This window comes from Onychostoma macrolepis, chromosome 05, assembly GCF_012432095.1.
Source record: "Onychostoma macrolepis isolate SWU-2019 chromosome 05, ASM1243209v1, whole genome shotgun sequence".
In the NCBI taxonomy this organism is placed as follows: Eukaryota; Metazoa; Chordata; class Actinopteri; order Cypriniformes; family Cyprinidae; genus Onychostoma; species Onychostoma macrolepis.
In genome coordinates this window covers 37,873,777-37,897,980 of record NC_081159.1, presented here as the reverse complement: position 1 = coordinate 37,897,980, position 24,204 = coordinate 37,873,777, and the positions used below count along the sequence as shown (strand labels likewise).

General features: G+C 38.3%; 3 protein-coding genes across 3 annotated transcripts; 1 reads left to right on the top strand and 2 right to left on the bottom strand.

Annotated features, from left to right (window-relative positions):
* Positions 1-665: 665 nt before the first annotated feature.
* Positions 666-5,626, bottom strand: LOC131540934 (inactive phospholipid phosphatase 7). The gene is made up of 3 exons (XM_058776345.1): positions 5,313-5,626; positions 4,033-4,567; positions 666-2,934 (listed from the first exon to the last, which is right to left on the bottom strand). Exons 2-3 carry the CDS (start codon positions 4,499-4,501, stop codon positions 2,546-2,548), a joined length of 858 nt encoding a protein of 285 aa, XP_058632328.1. The 5' UTR covers positions 4,502-4,567; positions 5,313-5,626; the 3' UTR covers positions 666-2,545.
* An 847-nt stretch (positions 5,627-6,473) lies between these two features.
* On the top strand, positions 6,474-16,772 carry fam78ab (family with sequence similarity 78 member Ab). Its single transcript, XM_058774461.1, has 2 exons — positions 6,474-7,595; positions 14,433-16,772. The coding sequence occupies exons 1-2, from the start codon at positions 7,303-7,305 to the stop codon at positions 14,956-14,958; spliced, it is 819 nt and encodes a 272-aa protein (XP_058630444.1). The 5' UTR covers positions 6,474-7,302; the 3' UTR covers positions 14,959-16,772.
* A 152-nt stretch (positions 16,773-16,924) lies between these two features.
* On the bottom strand, positions 16,925-24,164 carry LOC131540054 (craniofacial development protein 2-like). The gene has a single exon (XM_058774462.1). It carries the CDS (start codon positions 22,494-22,496, stop codon positions 20,685-20,687), a length of 1,812 nt encoding a protein of 603 aa, XP_058630445.1. The 5' UTR covers positions 22,497-24,164; the 3' UTR covers positions 16,925-20,684.
* Positions 24,165-24,204: the final 40 nt, after the last annotated feature.

Sequence of the window (24,204 nt, the reverse complement as noted above, 5' to 3'; positions counted from 1 at the left end):
TTAGCAGTTTCTCAGTTCTATAAAGTGCTCTGATCTTCAGTTCCTGTCGTGTCCATCTGGACCGCTGTCTGTGAGCAGAATGCTGCTGTCAGAAGCGCTCTGGACATCTGGACGCCCCGCTGACAGAGTTTATGTGGTCAGACCTCACCGTCACAAACAGCAGCTCTGTGGAGATGTTTCTCAGCTGTTTTAAAAGAATGTAACGATCTGTAAGCACATGTTTACATGAAAAACATGTATAGATGAACATAACTCATTATGGCCTGTTGATTACGGAATGTGATCTAGATCAATTTAAATTATTATTCATGCGGATTAGCACTTAGGTTAATATATAAAGAATAGTAAAAAACACTTTTAATAATAAAAAACTTTTTTATATAGAACTTTTAATGATACAGAAATACACAAAAAATATTTGTTAATATATTAAAGTGTGAAGTAATTCTAAAAAGTAGTAGCCTGCAAGCATTTATGAAAAAACTAAAATATATTTTAATGTAATTTCTATTGTATGTATTTAAATATATTTGAATTTACACATTCATTGAGGAAGTCGCAATTTAGTAGGCCTACATTTAAAATATACAAACTTTAAATGTAATGTTAACACACTACAGTTCAAATCAAGTACTTTATATGTGTTTTAGGATGTTATTCAACACAAAGCACAACAAAAGATTAAAACTAATGATTTAAAAAGTGCTTCTAAGCATAACTTTTTTTGACATTACTACAAAGTGTGCTTTTCAAAAGTGTCATGAAAGTGTCTCTCTTTTAGTACACTACAAATGCATATTCTTTTTCAGAAGGGTTCAGCTGGTTTTATTTGTGTGATATTTTGGAAACTACTGCCTCTTTCTTGTGTGCTGAAGTTCGTTCAGTTAGACTGATGGTTGAGCAGCCTTTCTCTCCGGAAACCAACTCACTTCCTCAATGATTCAGACGCTTGACACAATCTCATGGCACAGTAAGTTCATTCTATTGTATTCTACACACAGCAGCTTTACTAATATTAAAAACCTTTAAGAGTAAGGATTTATGTGAAAATGATAATGATACAGTGACGTCACAGTGTTGTGTAGACGTACTTTCCTGTACACGTCTCCACCCCTAACACAGGAGAGATTAAAGCTGATGAGTGCTGCAGAATCATCTGTCCTTCACTGATACTCTAATCTAACAGAGACCAGCAGAAACTTCATCTCCGTCATCACTGGAGGAATGAGGCTGGTCTACACAAACCACAGCTGAACATCAGTATTCACAAAAACACAAATAAATTATATTATGCTGATTGGTGGTGAAACAGTGACTGCATGGGTGCCATCAGAATGAGAGTCCAAACAGCTGATAAAAACGTCACAATGTAATCCACACCACTTCAGTCCATCAATTAACATCTTGTGAAGCCAAAATCTGTGTTTTAAAAAAAAAACAAATCCATCAAGACATTCTTAACTTCTTAAATCCATAATCCATAATAAAGCTTCCTCCAGCAATCTCCTGTTGTCTCTCACATCAAAATCCACCCACATATTTGTTTTGGCTGGCTTGAAAACAATGCTTGATCTGTGCAGATTTCTCTCCTGATTCAGACCAGACCACTTTTTTCACTGGAGGAAGCGCTATTATGGATTATGTCAGCAAAGAGCGTCACAGGTCTCATGTAACAATCAGTTATTTAATTTTGTAGTACAAATATGTGCAGTACAGTATCATTTCACTAGTTCATTTTGATGTCAAATACAAAGGCAACAGATCATTTGAATATTGTAGGAGACATTACAGTACTGATTGATATTACAAAAAATACTGATTCAAAACATGTCAAACTTAATTCATGCACACAAAGAAAACCAGACACGCAACATCCTGAAATAAATACACCTTGATGGAAAACTGATTGTTTGTAAGTCTTGATCAAATTTGACATGGGTATCACACAACTGTGTTTTACACACAAATTTACCATTAAATGCATGAGCTTTTAAATCACAAAACAAAAAAGAAATGGGTTTTTCACTTCGGATGTTCTTATAATTAATTCTAAACTTTTTCATTTTTCTTTCAAAATTACACTGGTGCTGCTATTAACTAATATTCAAATGTTGATGACATTCTAAAAATGTCAGTTGTTTATCAGGACAAAAACACTTTTAACAATTACTTTCTTTCCAAGGAACTTCCCCTATAAGATCTCAGTTCTGCAGAATTAAGAAGTGAAAATGAGACAGAAAAAGAATCCAAACTCAACTGTACAGTAAAATTCAGTGCTTTTGCATGCAATATAAAAATACCCAAGCACGAATGTATCTTTTCAGCGTCATGTAAACACTACTAGAGAGTGACTGAAATCATAACTAATAGACCTGATAATGCGACTGGAGCTTGTTTTGTCCAGCATGTAAAATCCAGACTGCATTTGTCCTTTACATTGTGCATCTGATCTGAAAGACTGAGACGCAATATGTGTTTAATCCTACAAATACTGGATTATGCATCTGGACTCAGCATGTAAACATACGTCTTCTGTGTTTGCAGTCTAACGGACGGAGCCCCAGCTGAAGGTCCCGATGGAGATGAGTGTCTGACAGGCTCCAGAAGACAGCCAAACCGTCTCCATCAGACTGAAGTGAAGGAAGCCCAGAGCGAAGCCGCACGCCATGTCCGTCAGGTGGTGTTGGCCCAGCAGAACGCGGGACAGACCTACCAGGACGGCCCACAGCACCAGCAGGACCCGTAGCGGGACGGCCAGCACCAGATGGGACAAGAGGAACTTGGACACCATGGCCGCTCTGCTGGCGTGTGCAGCCGGGAACGAGTACGTGTCCAGAGCCACACAGTCCAGAAAGCCGGGACTTATGTCCCATGGTCCTTTGCGCCTGACCAGTTTCTGAACCCCAGCCACAGTCAGGACATCAAGAATCAGCGCTGAAAGAGAGGTAAAAAATATGATAGAGAGGAGCTGAGTGTGTCTCCATCAGGACATTTAGACCTACAGAACATCTATAAAAAGCATGAAGCACATGAAATACACACAGCAGCACATATGTGATGTTCTTCATGAGTAACAACATGAATCATCTGAGACTTTCATTGTCACATGTATAGCATGCACATCTTATTTTGTTTTCAAAAACATGCCATTTCCATAACATTATAAGTGGATTTTTCCATTTCCAGGATGGGATATTTCAATTTTATGTTTTGTAAGACTGTAGACCCTTTTGAAAAAGAGTACTTACTAAAAGAATATACTTAAGTATGAACTAAATGTGAACTTAAGTGTAACTAAAACTAAAACCATTAAAAACATTTTTGTTACTTAAAATAAAATAAATATTAACTGAAATAAAATATTAAAAACTTCATGTACTGAAATAAACTAATACTGAAATGATTAAAACCTATATAGACATATTTTAAAAGAAAAAGAAAACTACTAAAAATGTCAAAACACAGCAAAATTTACTAAAACTGAAATAAATTAAAAATATATATAATTAAAAATTGTAACACTGCCCTGCATCATATTTGCTGAAATCCAATAATAATTTCTAGCTAATTTTGGCTGCCGATTCCAAAAATAGTGTCTGTTTTGCTTGAGAACGTCACACTTTCTCACTAAATATTTTGCATTTTGTAGCGTTTTTGCATTCGATATCCATCAGGGTGAAGAAGCCTTGTATTCTCCATTAATCAGCAGAAAAACATCACAAATACATGATTCCTGTGTTCCTCAGAGCCAAATTACAACTGTTTGATCAATTCTCAGCCCATTTTCACATGTATGACATTACTTGATGCCTAATCCTGATTTTATATATAATTACATATTCATTTATATATATATACAAATAATCATACATACATATAATTTGAAAAATCTTCATTCTTATTTTGTGAAAAAACTATGTGATGGAAGTTTTTATTGATATTTTTTAACTCAGCATCATTCGATGCTGTTTCGAGATGCAGTGCTGTGTAATAGTACCTAAGTCCTAAAATAAGACTGGCAGAGCGTCTCACCTATCAGCAGGTTGATCAGGACCTCTTGTCCAGCCAGCGTGTTACTCTGAGTGAGACACACCAGAGTCCCACAGATCCACGTGATGCCGTGACCCGTCAGAGCTAGCAGAGTGACCGCCGAGCGTATGCTGCCCCATGAGGATGTGGTGTGTACGCACACACCCAGACGCTTGGACAGACAGATGTCGATGGCCAGCAGTGAGTTGATGGCGATTCCTCTGAAGGACGGGTTGAGCAGCATGCAGTCTTCATCCGGCAGCCTGGTCGCCTCTCTGCGCTCCTTCACACTCTCGCCCGGCTCTGGTGGGTTCTCGCTCTGCTGGTTCTGCTGGGACCTGGACTGGCCGGATCTTCTCCACGCTCTGCTATTTCGCGGCGGGACGTTCAGGGACAGAAACTCGGGCCAGCCCAGAACACTGCTGCTGCCACTGCGATCCTTTGCTCTGGAGCGACTCGGGTTCAAAGGCATTGTGTGGTTTAATCGTACAGCAGGATGAGAAACTGATGTGAGCTTCAGATGTAGGTTCAAAGTAGGCTGTGAAAACAGTGTCAGATATATTTAGACATGCACAAGTGTATGTGTGTGTGTGTGTGTGGATATCTAACGGCATAATGCTCTATCATTTAGGTTTCTAAATGGGTAGTTGTTCACAAATAGGCTTGATTTTTTTAGCAACAAAGATTTTAGGTGACAGTTTATTTTTGTGACCATTTACAGCACTGCATTATTTTTTTTACACCATTTTTCACAGTTTAGATCAACTTGTTGTCTTCACTGATTCAATTAACTGGCCTTGCAATGTTATTAATGTTACTAATCCCCCATCTCAAGGTATTTTGATTCACCCTTTCCAGCAGCTATAATTATGTCTGACCTGGTACTGATTAGCAAAATTAGAAATATTGTGAGTCACCCCAGAATTCAATAACTGGAGGCACAATGGTATAGATTCGTTTGCATAAATTCATATCAGTTTTCACATTTTACTGAAAAAGGACACACAGAAACACGTTTAACTATCTCAGGTATCATTCCACAGACTTCTATTGTTTTATATACAGCTAGGCTAGCTATAAATAGTACAATCTAACCCACACCTTAGCCCTAAAAGAAACCTTTCTGCATTTTTACTCTTTTAAAAATACTTTATTTACCCAATTTTTAAATCGTTTTTTTTTTTTTCTTTTTTTTTTTACAAGTGAGAACATCCCAGAAAGTAGTTTTTTTTGACAGATTTATCTTTAATCCTAAACCACATGTGAAGCATCACCTGGCCTACCTCAGATCAGCTCTCACCGCTGGAGAAGATCCCGCTCACAGTCGCTGCGGTCTACAGACGGAGTTCAGATCAATTCACAAGCACAGATATGCTGTAAGACACCTTGGTTTTTGAAAACGTTCACTGTATTAATAAGCACGGCTTTAGCATCCATCACGGTCCGCTTCATAACAAAATTACGAATACTACTATGGTAAAGGTGTGCCTTTTGAATATTAATTACGTACAACGACGTACGCCCTACTGATTGGCTGCAAGGCAGAGAGCCGACCAATGAAGGTTTGGCTCATGAATATTAGTTTCATTCGACGCTTCAAGCGTAACATCACACGGCTCTAAATATTAATGAGCTCTGTCAGCCTTGGCGTTCTCCAAGGTGCTTAAACAGACGCGCACTTTTATCATCTTTCTGACGCGAATGTTTAAAATCGGTGTTTTCCATGTCAGTTAGCAATTTCCATCTGAAGCATTTTAGAATTTTGTTGCTGCCTGAAATCCCTTCAAAATATATGGATACATCCAGTGTTGGGGAGTAACTACATGCAACGGAATTACGTAATTTAATTACAAAATAAATGTAATTGTAATAATTAATTACAGTTACTGAGAAAAATGTATAATTGAATTACATATGAAAATGTTAACGATTACAAAGGGGGTTACATCTGAATATATTTCACACAAACACCCACACACAGATTTAATCGATTTCTTTCATAAATTTCACAGACTGCTATAAATTATGAGACACCATTTTTTGAGGAGTTTAGGACACAGAATAGGACACATGTTTATTCAGTAACTGTTTTATTTCCTGTTTGGGTTTATGTATATGTTTTATTTTAAGATGAACTGTTTTTTTCATAGGCTTTGTTAGATGCCAGTGTTTCATAGCTATGCAAAGATTTGATTTCAAAGACAGTATCATAGCTATTTAATTGCATTTTAAACCTCAAAACTATCTCAAAGTAAAAAGAGGTGCTAAAGCCTGATATTGTGGTGGCTGTGCTTTAAAACAAATTATTATAATCTTTATTCAACCTATTACATTTCCAAAGTAAGTAACCTTCCCAACACCGTTTCGCCACGCGCCTCTCTCAGCAGAACTACACGCCCCATAATGCGGCCGCTGGGGAGCGGAAGTGACGCCTCGGGCGCTCGCAGTAGAGCAGCTGCAGCTGATGCGGTGACGCGCACAGCGCTGCGGGACGGAGGCTGAGCGCAGCAGCGGCGCGAGGATGAGGATGGATTATAACTGATGAAGAGAGACGCGCAATGATGGGCAGTTCATCACAATATGCGTGTTCGTGACAGCCGGGCTGATTTATCCACCTCTCATGTTTATTCATGTGGGCTGATGAAGTTCACCTGATGCTGAGACGGATCGTTTACTCATAAGTGCACAAGAAAGTGAGCTTCCTCCAACTGAACCTCAAGGACAAACTCACGGAATGTAAATATTCATTGCAAAATAATCACTTTTCCAGCGTTACTATTGATGCCCAAACCGTCTATAGCAATTTTGCGCGCTTGTAGTTGAAGAATTTTTATTTTATTTTTATTTATTCTTTTTTTTTTTAGTACAAAATGTCAGCAGTATTCTGAGAGGATGGACTTAACCTATTTATTTTAATCTAAAAGCAATGTTGTGAGAGTTATGACGCGGAAATGTCCGTTTGACGACGACTGGAGAACGTTATGTGTGAGTAACGGTCCGCCAATGACGGAAAGTTGACGAACGTCGTTTTTATTTATTTTCTTTAGTTTTCTTTTATTATTCAACAAAATAACGTGATGCTTTTGTTAATAAGAAACGCTTTTCTAGTCCCGACGCGACACCGCGACGCGTCGTTTAGTGTTTTCTGAGGGACAGTAGTGTGCGTTATTCTGAGAGACAGCGTCTGGTGTGTGTTCCTCAGAGGTTCAGTGTGTGTAGTGTGTGTTCTTCTGAGGGACACAGTGGGTATAGTGTGCGTTCTTTTGAGGGTTGATGTTCTGCTGGCCGCTCGTGCTGCTTGTGATGGGCTGTATTCAGAGCATCAGATGCAAACCCAAGAGTTTCCGGGACAGCATCATGGTTCTGGAGGTGAACTCCTCCATCGACTCGAACCCCACCAGCATCGACGAGTCCTCCAGCGTGGTGCTGCGCTACCGCACGCCGCATTTCCGCGCGTCCGCCAGGGTCCTGGTGCCGCCGGTGGCCGGTAAAGAGAGCTGGACGGTCGGCTGGATCCAGGCGTGCAACCACATGGAGTTTTACAACAAATACGGATCCAAAGGGATGTAAGTGTATCCGACACACAACATAAAGGCTTCACATCACACCTTCTGCCTTTTACAGCTCAACGTGACATGAATTTATGTGATGTATATTGTACTGTATTTGTTTGACAGAAACATGGATAATAACAATTTACAACACGTGTACTGTAGAAACAACAGCTGTAGCAACTTTTAGCTGAAGCTTTGTTTGCCATGGTAAATGTTTTAGTAAGAGAAATTACAGAAAATATTGTTCATGTTACAGATGTTACATGCACATACTATAGTAACAACAGTGAATAATGCATAATGACATGCAACTAACCCTAAACCAAACCCTAAATGTATCGTACATTAATTGTACTTCAGTATTTAATTATATAATTTCACTGTAACAAGGACAGTGTAACCAGAAACGATAATAACAATAACACAGTTTATTATCAGTAATTACACAGTCAGAAAGCGTCCTGTCTTCAGATGTTCAGCATTATTTGTGTATTGCACATGCTCTTTTAGATGAACATCATTTGAGAAGCAATCCAAAGCCTCGATGTCTAAACGTTAGTGCCAAACCAATGTGACAATCAGACACACGTGCATGTATAGGATCATCTTAAACTCGTAATTTTGACCGTGTGCAGTGTAAAGTATGATCATTTGATCATGTATGTGCATGAGGTGACATTACTTAGCCTGCATACCGTTTGAGGTTTCACTTGTCCTACTTCCTGTTGAAGAGACTACACTTTGCCCTATTTCCTGTATGAAACAAAAAATAAACCCTTCGGTGTCTTAAGATATCTGGAGACTGCACATGCTCAGCCTCTGCATATTCCTGGAAACAAGAGCACAGAAATGATCATGCATTTAAAATAAATGACGGAATGACTGACGTTAAACTTGTGAAAGCAGCCTTTCAACATTAATACTTAATTTTATTAATCACTAGTTCCACTTCCTTTGTAAGTAGATGACATCATATCCTTTATAACAGGTCTTTGCATTTTACGTACAACTGCAAGAATGTATTTGAAAGTATCGTTTACTGCAGACAGTAAAGTGACATGCACACATTTACTGCAGATATCACAGCATTGGGACAGTTTGCTCTGCAATTGCAATGTAAAAAATTGTAAGCTTAGGTTATTGGAGTAGCTACATGTACAGGAAAATACCATTCCAGTCTTTATACTTCAAAATTTTGGTAATTATTTGTGAAATTTACTAGCAATTTCTGAGCACAAATTGTTTCTACACCAGTTTAGGCCATTTCAGTAAAACCGAGTCCATCTGAAGGATCTTTATATTCAAGTACGCTCACAGAATTGCGTGGTAATGCTCTCGACTGATATTTCAGCTGCTGTTCTGGCCTGATAACGCCGGTCCTGTCGAACATTTACACACTCAGAAAACAAGAAAACACTTTTATATCTAGTATTTTTTGAGTCAAGTTCTCTCTTCACCTTCTGAAGTGCGTCTGTTCTGCTCATATCGCCTGATTATATGAATGTCGACAACATTAAGCTTTCATTCCAGATTATTATTTTACATCAAGGCCACAGTAAAGTGTACATTTAAGGCAAGACAGACCAGGTAAATAGTGTAAAATGTTAATTAATAGATCTCACTATATTTTCCCCAGTTGATTAATCACAGTTAAATTGTATTATAGGTCTTCTGAAATGTTATGCTTACATGTGTAAATAAAATATGCACTAATTTGCATAATTTCCAAAACATAAATCTTCGTAATTGATCTCTTTTTATCACTTTTTAAATCAGAAAATACTGTCAACAGACAGAAAACATACATTTTCACCATGTGTTTAGGAGTAAGATCTTATAATAAATCAGCATGAATGATATAGAATGAACAAACCCCTCAATAAAACCCTTCAGAATAAAGTTTGGTGTACGTAAGAGAAAAAACTCCTTAAAGATATGGATTGAAGTTGAATTATTCAAAGAGATAAAGTGCAATAAAATAAAGACTTGTGTATTTTGGATGTTTTCTTTCGACTATTCTGGGTCAATGTCACTGTAGGGTACCTTTTGGTGTCCTGTACATAAATAACTAATTTGCCATGATAACGTAACATAAAAATGATTATGAAAGGGTGTGTTATATTAGGCTAAGTTTTTATATTCATAACAAATGCATTACTTGGCTCTTTAGATACATTTTCTGGATTTTTCTTTAGGTTTGTGCAAGAGGATGCGTGTTATTTAGCTTTGTCCCATGCACTGCTCATTAAATTTGAATGAGAGTAGAATACAGTCAAATCATAAAATTAAAAAAATGTGTTAAATTTTGTTAATTTTTTGTTAAACTCAATTTGAGTGTATTGATCATTTGGTAATAAACACAATATTTTTATTTAATAAAAAAGAAGAGTTTGTCCACGTCCCTTGAATGGTTGTCCACCCTGTCGTGTTGGGAAATCCGCCCATTTAAGAAAAGGCCATCCCCTTTAGTGACATCAGGACGACATTTTTTGTCTCTTACGTGGCGGGAATTTCAGCCACTTAGGTGAATAAATTGGTGACTTTTCAATTGACAAATTTTCTTGGTATGAGTTTGCTTACTTGCTTTTCCCAAGCTTAACATGTCCACCCTGTCGGCAATAAAATATGCCAGAAGTGATTAGAATACAGTATTTTCAAAATATGTAAGTTTAAATATACCAAATTCTCTTCAACAGCCAGACTAAATATTTAGCTAGTCACAGTTTGTTGTAAGCTAATATGCTAATTGAAGCTCAAAATGTCCACCCTGTCGGCCATTTAGACTCGATAGAGGTGGGCTGAATGAAAATGAATGGGGAGGGATATCAATGTGATTGAGGATGTAATTGTATTATTTATTATTATTATTATATTATTTTTTTAGAAGTTGAATAAATGTTTCATTTTCATATTTTGTCATGATTTGTGTGTTCTGCATTATGTGTCCACACCGTCATGTGCTGGTCCACCCTGTCATCTTGATATTTTACAATAATATTTTAAATAATAATTCAATCATATCTATATAATCCAGTGTGTTCAATAGCTAGGTGTGGGGGCAATAACATGCAAACAAAAAACTGCATCCAAATATCATAGTTTTCTCCAAATAAGAAAAAATACGTGTGAATTGTATGAGTTTCTTTAAAAACACATGGTTCACATAAAATCTTTAATGTATTTATGATTTGAAAGCAAACAAATAACCCTGTTTAGGAAAGGGACATCATACCTTTCAGAAAATATAATTTGCATCCTAATTTTGCAATGAAAACGTATTTAACAGTAATATATATGTCCATGACAGGGTGGACATATCTTATGGTTTATGCTTCGAATAATGGCCCATAATTATCTAAAAAAATGTGTGGGAGCTCAGCTAATATCTTTCTATAGTACTTGAGTGTCTACTATTTATGATATGACAAAGCGAATGGGAAATTAAAACCAAAACTTTTGAGTATCGTGAGGGTTGAACTCTATGGTGATATTGACCCACATGATATGGACGGAAAATAGCCTTAAAATCAACCAGTGCATGAAAAACAGCCTGTATCTTGCCATGAATGGTTGATTTTCAGCGGTGAACTGACAAATGCAGATTTGTATTTGTTCGAGATGTTTCCTGTCATGCGTTGAGCTGAACTGATGGTGGTTTGAGATGGAAACCGCGTGTTACTCAACAGTGGTTCATTCCATTGATATTGAAGTGCGTTGTTTCGTTCCAGAGAACATCAGTTGACGTGTCAGAGATCGATCTGATGTTGTCAGTAAATCGTGCTGTTAACATAAATTTGCCTACATCTAACGTACTTATACGGCTGTGCAAAATACCAACAGTTATGTATGATTATTAACTACATCATTTTAACTCATCATAGTAAGTTTGAGTTTCATATACATGTATTTCAAGTAGAGAACTGAGAAAAACTGTCAGTATTTATGTTTTGATCTGTACAAGCCATTAAATGAAAAGCTGATGCATGAAAACATGCAAATTTTTGCACCTTGGTCAACAGTTGTTTTTAATGGTGCTATATAAATAAAGTTGACATTGACATTGACATATTCCAATGAAACATAAAAGCTTTACACACCAAACAAATGTATCAATCAATGTAAGTTGAGTATGCTGGTTATTATATTCATTATATTAAAGTTTTTGAGGACATGTAAACACAATAAACCTTCCCAAAAACCCAACCGTAACTCACATTAGACATGATTTAATATGAATATTGAGCAGTTTTTCTTGAGGGCATTTGGGTGCGTACAGCATAAACACAAGCACTCACTCACTCACACACACTCGAAGGGTTTCTATTCTTATTCCCCTGATGATAATCAAAGCCCCTCGTGTGTTCATGTCATGTGGCTCTTTCCCATGATGCTCTGCTGCTGATGCTTGAGTTCTGGGAGAAAGGTCACGGTTTTCCTGCATCAGGGAATCGATAGGCCGGTAGCTCTGCGGTTTGTCCCGCCGTCACCCGCGTCTGTGCTGATTCTGCTGTACGGTGAAGGTCATTGAGAGCGGCTGTGCTCTCAGCATCGCTGCCTTCACTGCTTAAAGGCACAGATCACACCAATCAGACATCTGTGATCATCAGCTCACCGCTATGAAACTTTAGATACGTGTGACTGTCACTCGTTTGTAAAACACGAAAGATGTTTAGCACAATGTTCACGCTGCTCTTTTACACAAAGCATGAATTCTGCTGAGCTCAAAACCCGCTGAATAAACACTGAAGATCATAAATGTAGTTCACATGACATGTCATATCATGCTTTGTGTGTGGAACACATGCACATTATCTCATTATTATTACTGAAGTCAAATCTCATCCAAACAGCCACATTACAGCCTTGGAACAAATGATGGAGTAAATGATGACCGAACTTTCTTTTTTAGGTGAACTAATTATATACTAACTATACCCTTGTGAAAAAAGAAGTACACTTTAGCACACTTTTAAAATAATACACTAAGGGCTAACTGAATGTAATGTATTCAGGCACTTAACTGCATGTTAACTGCAATTAACTGAAAATGTATTATAGTTTAAATTTATATAAAATGAAATTAGCTGAACTTTAGAGTGCTTTTTGACCCACTTAAGTAAGACTTAAGTATAGCTTTATATGTAATTTCATAATTACTTCTGTATACCTTATGCGACAGAGCAACAAGCGTGCAAGGCTAATTAGCTTGTGAAGTGGATTTACTTATTGTAGAATTAACAAACGTTATTTTTGAACGCAGACGTCATAAATGTCAGCAGACTGGGAAGATTTTAAAAAAGGCAGTTCATTTATAAATTAATACAAACATTGTGGAAACACAAATGGAAGACAGATGATAATGAGTGCAGCGCTGAAAAGGGGCAGCGCTACATATGGTCTATTGTCTTTGAAATATGGTAAAACTACTGTGAATGTACTAACAAACATTTATGATTACCTAAAACATACTTTAATGGCATTTTTATTAAAACTAGTATGTCATGTATGTAAATATATTTTGTAATTACACATTTGTAATGACGAAGCTGCTATTTAGTGCATTTAAAGGTTACCTTTTATTTTAAGGTCTCATTGTTACAGTGTAATTATCCACCTTTTCTACTGCGTTTTGGATTATGAGCTTGGGGTTTGGGGACATTCCACTCAAAATCATTTCAAATCAGATACATATTATTACAATTATATTTAACATGTCCGTAATAATGCTGTGGAAATAATGAAGCTTTAGGGGTTCTTCGTGGTATTTTTAATTAATTTGTAATTTGTTAATGCTTACACACTTTTAAATTTCCTTTTAATGATCGATAGTTGAACGGTGAGCACAATAATGTCACCTCACTGTATACAGTTTTTGAAAATGCTTATTATATTGGGTTCATAAATTGAACCTTTTCCTGATTGTTGACAAAAAGTTGGATACAATTAAGTATCGAGCAATATTAATTAACAATACTTACTATATAATTGAGATTAGGGTTATGGATTACTATTATTACTATCATAAGTACAATAAGGTGAATAACAAGGACACAAAAATGAAGTGTTACCTGTATAATTATATTAAATGTAATATTGACAAACAAACTATAGTTAAAACACTAGTTGAATAACACAGTTAATTACAACTGAAACCATAAAAAAAATTGTTAACTGAAATAAAATAAATTATAAAAAATGTTTCATTTAGTTTAAATTGATGTGATAAAATAACTAAAACTAAAACTCAAATAAAAATGAATAACTACTGCATATAGACATTAAAAAACTTCTAAAACGAACTAAAATTAACATGGAAGCAAAAAATAACATTTAATTCGATTTCGACACTAAAACAACGCTGTTTAAAATATACTTTAAAACTTTTAATTTGCCCTTATTATAATTTATACTTTTTAAAAGTGTGCTTAAGTGTGTTAAGAAACAGTCATGAAAGTGCCTTTCTTTAAGTGGTCTTTTATTTCATTATTATTATACCAAATGCAAATACAGATTTGTACAAATATAGCTTTACGATTTGAAGTACACCACAAGTGCACATTCAATACAGTGAAGTGCACTTCATTTTCACGAGGGCAGAGATGTGCCGTGTGAGTCAGATGATGATGCTGGTGGTCGCTGGAGCAGAAAGAGATGTGTGTGTTTGTTCTTTATCAAAGGTCTCTTTTGTTGGACGCTCAGACTCACATCCCCGTTCTATGTTTAACTTCCTCTAAGTGCTGGAATAAAAAGCATCTCTTGCCTTTGGCAGCCAGTGTTCTGGTTTCTCTAGAGTCAGCGCGCTTCATTCCCTCGCGTTTTCACGCTCTCATCCTCCGGTGTCTCCCACAGGTCCAGCTGGGAGCTGCCGGATCTCCGAGACGGAAAAATCCAAGCCATCAGCGACTCGGACGGCGTCAACTACCCCTGGTACGGCAACACCACCGAGACCTGCACCATCGTGGGTCCCACCAAGAAGGACACCAAGTTCACCGTCAGTATGAACGACAACTTCTACCCCAGCGTGACGTGGGGCGTCCCGGTGAGCGACAGCAATGTACCCATGCTCAGCAGCATCTGGAGGGACCAGAGCTTCACCACCTGGCTGGTGGCCATCAACCAGGCGTCGGGCGAGATCCTGGTGCTGCAGACGGTGCGCTGGCGCATGCGTCTGCACATCGAGGTGGATCCCGACAAGCCGCTGGGACAGAGAGCCAAGCTGTGCGATCCCTTCGCGCAGGAGCAGCCGCAGGTGCAGGGGAAGAACGAAGCCATCCCGCCCAACGCCATGGTCAAACCCAACGCCAACGACGCTCAGGTGCTGATGTGGCGGCCGCGGACGGGCGAGCCGGTGGTGGTCATCCCTCCCAAACACTGAGACCAAAACTGCTCGGGAATCACTGTGCTAAACGCCGCTGCAAAAAGATGAAGTGGGAATATTGCGTCTCAGACGGACGGAAAGAGCGTCGATTCACGCTGCCTTAAGTTTACATTGCTTTCACTGCAAACGTTTCGCCTTAAACCGAGTACAATGCAGTAAACCTCGCGCGTCCTACCTGTCCATAGATTTGCACTGGATGTGTCCCAGTTAGTCGTGGTCTAACGGGACTGCGATGACCGCCGCGCGTCCATCCAAACGAGGACACAGTCATTATGCATTCAGTGTTTTCAGCAGGAGCTTCAGTGTTTCAGTTTTCTGTCAACCAGCCACCTCCAGTGTGTTTTACAATAATATATCTTTTCTACTACATGTGATTTTGCTGTGTCGGTCAGTGTCAAGACGTCGTGGCCAATCGATAGAGCGAATACGCAAACGATCCGTTCTCCTGGTGTTTGAATGAGATGTGTGTGCGGGCGACAGGAGCGCTGAAAGCTGCATCTGCTCTCAAATCGATCTGCTCCTCAAATCAAACAGCATCAGCAGAAGCTGAAGGGAGAAACGTGTCGTTCCCGAATGAATGCGCTGAGAAACTCGTGTCCAGGCCACAATTCTGCACAAGAACTAGACATTATTTTCATGGCAGTACTACAGATATGACCATAATGTACCTCAAAAGTTGGAAATAATTCCGATTTTTAAATGTTTTTGAAAGAAAACTCTTCTGATGCTCACCAAGGCTGCATTTTTTTGATCACAAATACAGTAAAAAAAAAGCAAATTAAAATGAATTTGTGTTTTCTGTCTGCAAATAGAGTAAAATACTTTTTTAATTGAAATAGGTGATACACTACCATCAAAAAGAGAGAAATTAATACTTTTATTCAGTAAAATTGATTAAACTGTTCAAAAGATTTCTATTTGAAATAAATGCTGTTCTTCTGAACTTTCTATTCATCTGTGAATCCTGAAAAATAAAATGTATCACGGTTTCCACAAAAATATTTGGCAGCACAACTGTTTTCAGAAATGTTTCTTGAGCAGCAATGTAATAAATTACATTTGAACTGTTTTAACTACATTTAGCTGTTCGAAGTTGTAATAATATTTCACTGTTTTTACTGTATTTTTCAAATAAATGCAGCCTTGGTGAGCAGAAGAGACTTCTTTCAAAAACGTTGAAAAATCTCAGTATATTCCAAACTTTTGAGCAGTAGTGTGTAAATACTTTAGCGTTTTTATAATATATTTTTTGCATTGCAGTGTTGAAAATTTGAGGGCGAATTTGCTTGATATACATGAAAATGACATTTAAGCACAATTTTTATCCATTCTGCAACTCAAGATACAACGCACTTCAGCGCTTCCAGATGCCATGTGTTATTGACCCATTGAAGGCCTTATTACACTGAGATGTGATTGTGTTGATGGACAGATGAGCGTATGATGTTGTGATTCAGTTCAGCTGTAGTCAAATGCTGACCAGTATTTATATGCATACGTGGATCCAACGACACAACAGACATTGAGCTTTACGTCCATCTTCATCAGCACCGGACTGCTCCTCATACAATCAGTCCAGAGACTGTCATGAGTGTTTCATTTCATCAATCGCTTTTGGATGCTTGAGTTACTCATGTGTGTTTGATCCGTTCACATGGCGTGAGTCTGCAGGTGTGTGTGTGTGTGTGTGTTTGGACGCTTATACACAACATGACTAAATAATTTTAGTTCAGATTTCTGATGTTTGTACTTCCAGCAGAGTTTTATTCGTCATCAGATCAAATACATTCGCTATTAAATGTTTGTGTTTATGTCAAGACTCCTCATTCTCACATAATTCCTGCTGTTTGGCTTGGAACACTGTATGTGACACAGTATGACATCTGACAGACAATAAATCCGCAATAAATCCTCCAATCATTTAGTTTTGGATATGAAATAGTAACATTGAATCCCTTCAGCTCCATTAGCAGCACATGTTTATATTGCAAGTGTGAATGTGTGAGTGTGTGTGTGTGTGTAGGGTGGGGGGTGGGGCGTCAGACTCGTTTTTGTTTTCTCTTTTCAGAAGGAACGATGGGATTTTGGGCCGTTTTATAGCTTGACAATAATACTTGAAAAACAGAAGTGGGGAACATTTCAAACTGTGAAGATGCACATTGTGAGAACAAAACGTTCAAAGACAGCTGAATTTTTCATGAAGAATATAATAAAACTGTGAGATTCAGCACAGTCTCTTGTCTTTGATTCAGTGTGAATGTGGCATCGCTGCATTTTGTTTGTTTTGCATCTTTTATGTGCTTATAGATCAAATATTAATACTGTGATGAAACTAGTGAGAGATACGAGAGCTGCAGGGTTAATAAGGACATGGACAACCAAACACACAAACACAACAGAAGAATGAGAGACAATTATTACAGATTTAGTACGGTATTTTATTATTAGGCAAGGCAAGTTTATTTATATAGCACATTTCATACACAGTGGTAATTCAAAGTGCTTTACATAAAAGGAAGTGAAAAAGTCATTAAAAAAAAAAGTCAATAAAAATAAGGAATTAAAAAATAATAATAATAAAAACAAGATATAAAAATTGATTGAAAAAGAATTTAAAATTAAATTAAATTGAAGTTAAAAATTCTAAAATTCAGCTATTAGTCCCATTCAACCCTGTTATCAGGTTATATTTTTATTGAAAAACCCACATTGTTCTTGTTATACAAATCAAGAGATAAATGATAGTAAATGATCCTGTTGTGACAAAAGCAAAAAAAAAAAAAACTTTCATTCATCAAGGAAGCATTAAATTGACCAAAAGTGTCATTAAAGACATTTATAATGTTATAAAATATTTCTATTTCAAATAAATACTGTTCTATCGAACTCTCTATTAATCTGTGAATCCTGAAAAATAAAATGTATTACGGTTACCAATTGTTTTCAACATTGATAATGATCAGAAATGTTACTTGAGCAGCAAATCAGCATATTAGAATCATTTCTGAAGGATCATGTGACACTGAAGACTGGAGTGATGACGCTGAAAATTCAGCTTTGATCAAAGGAATACATTACGTTTTACAATATATTAACATAGAAAAGAGTTGTTTTTACTGTACTTTTGATCACATAAATGCCACCTTGGTGAGCAGAAGAGACTTCTTTCAGAAACATTAAAACAACTTTATTAGCCCAAACCTTTCTAGTATAAATGCAGTTTACAGCGATTGGTTGTGATTTATTTGAGTCCCACTGGTGTAAGATCTTCCTGTATTCTCACTGTAAGCACAGTTTCGTCACAGTCACCAGTGGATTTAAGCATGCTTGATAATGGAGCGTATTATACTGTTATATCCGTGGATGAAGACAGGGCTTAAACTAGAGAGAGACTGAGAGATTAACAGACTCAATCCCAGACGCAGACACTCTAGTGGCACGATAGGATTGATCTCTAGACACCAAACTCTGATCATCTGCAAACAAGCGACTGAAGAAGCAGACGCTCACAGAGCTGCAGGCGCATTTGTCTGCATTCACTGCTATATTTACACGCTTCTCTCTTGCACCTGTCCCGTTCTATAAACACATATAATCTATAAGATAATAATACATACAGACACCAGACACTCATGTGGGAAAACAAAAGCTCTAATACCTGAGGAACTAGAGGACGATGCTGGTCAACACATATTGATGTAGGGCAGGGTCAAAGGTCAGTGAGCTCAGACACGTGGTGCCTCTCAACCTCAGCAACAAACAAACAAAGAATGGGATCAGTGGAAGCCGGTTTGGTTTTAAAGGCTACTTAAAGGGTTAGTTCACCCAAAAATGAAAATTAGTCCATGTTTTACTCACCCTCTTACGCTTATGTCAGTTAGATGAAGCGAGAGAGATGTTTTTATTACGTTTGAAATATGGATATTTTTCTTACAAAAACGCATGGATTTGCAACAGGAGGGCTTTATTCATGACTGCAGTGATAGAGCTTAGAAGAGCCAGGACAATTTTTAATATAACTCATTGGATTCGTCTGAAAGAAGAAAGTCATATACACCCTAGGATGGCTTGAGGATGAGTAAATAACAGGATAATTTTCATTTTTGGGTGAACTAACCCTTTAAGTAAATTTGAGTGTAGTTTCAGCAAACTCTGGTTTTCTGATAGCTGTGTTTTTGTCGGTGTTAAAGGTGTAGTTCACCCAAAGATGAAAATTTTGTCATCATTTACTCACCCTCAAGTAGTTCCAAACCTGTATGAATGTCTTTGTTCTGCTGAACACAAAGGAAGATATTCTGAAGAATATGGGAAACTGAGCAGTTCTGGGGCACAATTGACTTCCATAGTATTTTTTTTTTCCTACTATGGAAGTCAATGGTGCCCCAAAACAGCCTGGTTACAAACTTTCTTCAAAATATCTTCCACCTTGGGTGAACTGTCCCTTTAACTGCAATGATAGCCTAACTTACGCTACACTGAGCTCACTGCTAAAGCATTTTAGAGACCAAATCACAAGACTTCTGCTGCTAACTATATTTATTTGATCAATTATATATTACATTGACAAATAATATTAAAATTTTAAATTATATTAATACAAATTCAAGCTTTAGTGTATATATATATATATATATATATATATACAAATGCAAGCTTTAGTATATATATATATATATATATATATATACATATTGTGCTGTCAAACGATTAATCGCATCCAAAATAAGTTTTTGTTTACATAATATTTGTATGTGTTACTTACTTTTACTTATGCCCTCCACCCCTCCCGGGGTATGGGCCGCCAAAGGTAGATCTCCAAAAATGTCTGTCCTGGGCCATTCTTTCTAGTTGATTCCAGGTGTAGCCCATCCTTTTGACGTCTGCTTCGAGGTTGCGTCGCCATGTGATTCTTGGACGGCCTCGCTTCCGCTTGCCTTGAGGATTCCACCGTACAGCAGTACTGACTTCACGTTAGAGTTGAACAGCCGGATCTTGATGGTCAAGGTCAGCTCTCTGGAAGCCCAGATGTTCTTGAGCTGGATGAATGCGACTCTTGCTTTACCAATTCTTGCCTTGACATCTGCATCTGTTCCACCTTGCTAGTCGATGATGCTGCCCAGGTAGGTGAAGTACTGCACTTCCTCCAGGGTACATCCGTTCAGTGTGATTGGGTTGATGTTGCTGACGTTGGTCTTAAGGATCTTGGTCTTCTCTTTGTGGATGATGACTCCAACCTGTGCTGATGTGGCAGCCAACACACTGGTCTTCTCTTGCATCTGCTGCTGGCTGTGGGAGAGGAGTTCGAGGTCATCGGCGAAGTCTAGGTCATCAAGTTGACTCCACAAGGTCCACTGGATTCCATTCCTGCATTCGTTGGTAGAAGTTTTCATGATCCAGTCGATGGCGATGAGGAAGAGGAATGGGGATAACAAGCATCCCTGTCGGACTCCAGTGTTCACCCGGAAGCTGGTGGTGAGCTGTCCTGCGTGGATCACTCAGCAGGTCATGCCTTCATATGAACTCTTGATCAAGTTTACCATCTTGGATGGGATGCCATAGTACTGGAGGAGCTTCCATAGGACCTCTCGATCCACGCTATCAAACACCTTCTTGTAATCGACGAAGTTGATGTACAATGATGAGTTCCACTACAAAGACTGCTCGACTATGATGCGCAGCGTTGCAATCTGGTCTGTGCATGATCAGTTCTGCCGGAAGCCAGCTTACTCATCTTGTAGTTGTAGATCGACGGCGTCCTTCATCCACTCTAGGAGGATCCGATTGAAGACCTTGCCTGGCACTGACAGGAGTGTGACACCTCTGTAGTTGTTACAGTTGCTGAGGTCACCTTTCTTTGGAAGCTTAATTAGACAACCCTCCTTCCAGTCAGTCGGTACCTCTTCCTTCTCCCAGATCTTCTCGAAGAGTGGGTACAGTATTTCCACTGACGAGTTCAGGTCTGCTTTCAGGGCCTCTGCTGGTATGTCATCAGGTCCAGCAGCCTTCCAGTTCTTCAGCAAGGTGATGGCTTTCCTTATCTCTTCTCTGGTCGGCTTGTCGCAGCTGATGGGGAGATCTTCGTCGGCTGGGTTGATGTCCGGTGGATTTGGTGGCGCTGGTCTGTTCAGGAGCTCCTCAAAGTGTTTAGACCATCTATTCGTCTGCTGTGCTAGTCCTGTGATGGTCTTTCCCTCCTTGTCCTTGATAGGTCGTTCTGGCTTGCTATACTTCCCAGACAATTTCTTTGTCGTGTCGTACAGCTGTTTCATGTTGCCTTTGAGTGCAGCCTGCTCCGCCTCAGCTGCTATTCCATCTATGTAGTCTTTCTTGTCCTTCCTAATGCTCTTCTTAACTGCTCTGTGGGCTTCTGCGTATTCAACTTGGGCCTTGGCTTTTGCAGCCCTAGTCCTGCTGTTGTTTATTGCCCCTTTCTTCTGTTTTCTCTCTTCTATCTTGTCCAAGGTATCAGCTGTGATCCACTCTTTGTGATGGTGTTTCTTTGTTCCGACCACTTCTTGACAGACTGTTCTCAGTGTCTCTTTTATAATCTGCCAGTTGACCTGTATACTGCTTCTTTCCTCATGCAGCTCTTGTAGCACCTCAAACTTGTTCTTCAGCTGAAGTTCAAACTCATCCCTGACGCTGGTGATCTTTAGGTGGTTGATATCATTCTTCACTCTACCTAGTGTTGTTTCCATCCAGTTCTTTTTTAACTTCAGCTGCATGCTGGCTACTACTAGGTGGTGGTCGGACCCCACATCTGCTCCTCTTCTAATTCTAACGTCCTGAAGGGATCTTCTAAACTTCTTGCTAATGCAGATGTGGTCAATCTGGTTCTCTGTCACACCATCCGGTGATACCCAGGTGCTTTTGTGGATCCACTTGTGAGGAAAGACGCTACCTCCGATGACCAGGTTGTTGATCGCACACAGTTCCGCAAATCTCTCTCCATTATCGTTCATCACTCCCAGCCCGTGTATCCCCATAACATGTTCGTATCCTGTATTGTTAGGTCCAACCTTGGCGTTGAAATCTCCCATAAGGATAACGATGTCTCTGGCTCGTAATGTTTCCACGATTTTCTGCAGCCTGTTATAAAACTCATCCTTGTCTTCTTCATAGGAGTCGTTGGTTGGAGCGTAACACTGGATGACGTTGAGGTTGACCTTCTTCTGTTTGGTTCTGAAGGATGCTGTGATGATTCTGGAGCCATGCACCTCCCATCCAATCAGTGCCCTCTGTGCTTGCCTGGATAGCATAAAGCCTACTCCCTGCGTGTGGGGTGCGTCAGTCTCTTCATGCCCGGAGTACAGTAATAGCTCTCCTGTCATCAGTCTCCTCTGTCCGGCTTGCGTCCATCTGGTTTCACTGATGCCCAGTAAGATCAGGTTGTTGTTCTTCATTTCGGCAGCTACCTGCTTAGTCTTACCTGTCTCGTACATGGTCCTGATGCGCCATGTGCCGATGTGTGTTCTCCTGGTCGAAAGAAGAATCGGCTCGGTGGCTTCCTTTCGGCTTTCACCATCTAGCGTCATGCGTCCCTGAATTGTCGAAGATCTTCCCACTTCCAGGATATTAGTCTCTGTTTCTCTATTTGGTGTTTCTGTAGCAGTTAGGGTTTTTCCGGGGTTGGGTTGCTAACCCTACGCCCAACCCTCCTTTTTCATCCGGGCTTGGGACCGGTTATTTGTATGTGTACTGTGTATATTTATTATGTAAAGACACACACATACAGTATATATTTTGAAAATATTTACATGTATATACATTTATATTTTATATTATATATTTAATATGTAAACAACATTTTTCTTAAAAATACATGCATGTGTTTGTATTTATATATAGCCTACATAATAAATATTCACAGTATACACATTATGTAAAGAAAAACTTTTATTTTGGATGCGATTAATCATTTGACAGCATTAATATATATACATACATAAACATACACACCTTATTCTTCAACGCAGAAGTACTACCGGTTAGCCACTATAGGGAAATAGCGAGAAGAATAACGTGCAGTAAATGGTAAAACTGTTTGCACTACAAACCAGTGTGTTCATAGTTAAGATAACACATTCAAATAATATGGTAATACACACCAATTTGCAATATCAGCGGCAAAACTAGCTGTTTTATTCAACTAAAAATTGCTGCACGCGGATGTTACAAATGGCCGCGCCCGCTCTTATGGGAAAAATAAGGCGAGTAGCTTGTAAGATGACTAAATTTGTATGTTTTATTTCAAGTTCTTTCTTTTACTTTGATCAATTATGAATTCACTTCAGGTGACTTTATTGTGAGTCCTGTGAACCTGCTGAAACTCGAACCCAAAGAAGTTAAACTTGGTTTAGATTGTTCCAACTTTTTTTTTTTTTTTTTTTTTGTGACTCTAATATTCTCTTTGAGGAAACCATAAAGTTGTACTGTAATAACTGAGAAACTCGCGTCAGAATGGCCCGACATTAATAAAACACCACAGCTTAATCTTGTTTTCCTGGATCTGACTCTCATTATCCGGCAGGGATTTACAGAAATGATGGAAAAAAAGGGCAGGATTACGGAGGAGCTTCTTCATCATCATCATCATCATCAGTGAATCTGCTGCAGGATCCACCTGTTCTCAATCAAACACTACAAACGACCTGCAGCTTTGTGCTTGAATAACACCAGAGTCAGTCATAAACGACAGATGAAGTGAGTCTGTAGAGTTCAGACTCTCTTCTAGAAGAATCTCAATCTGGATGTACTTTCACAGGCATGTGAAGAGACAGTGTTGTGATGATAAGCGCCTGAGTGACTGTGACATACACGCACACAGTATTTATCAGGTCAGGAATAAATCATATGTCAGGACTGAACAACAAATATTAACGTCTAAATTTAAGATTTATGTATTTGAATTGCATATAAAATGCTAATGAATTTGGATTTCACAGATTTAATGTAAACTAATAAACTTAATGTGAGATATATTTGTCAGTCACACATAATCAGTCTGATTTCTGTAATAGTACTAATAAACTGAATGTGTTTTACATATACAATAACTAGGTTTATATTTTTATCATCAATAAATCCATTTTGTTTCAATCTCACACTGATTGCACATTTTGCTTGTTCCACAGCTAGCCGTATTTAATTGTTTTTCCAATGAAAAGATTTATCATATTAATGCATTCTGGAAATATGAATATTTAAATAATTAAATTAATGCAAATAGTTAATTATGCCAAG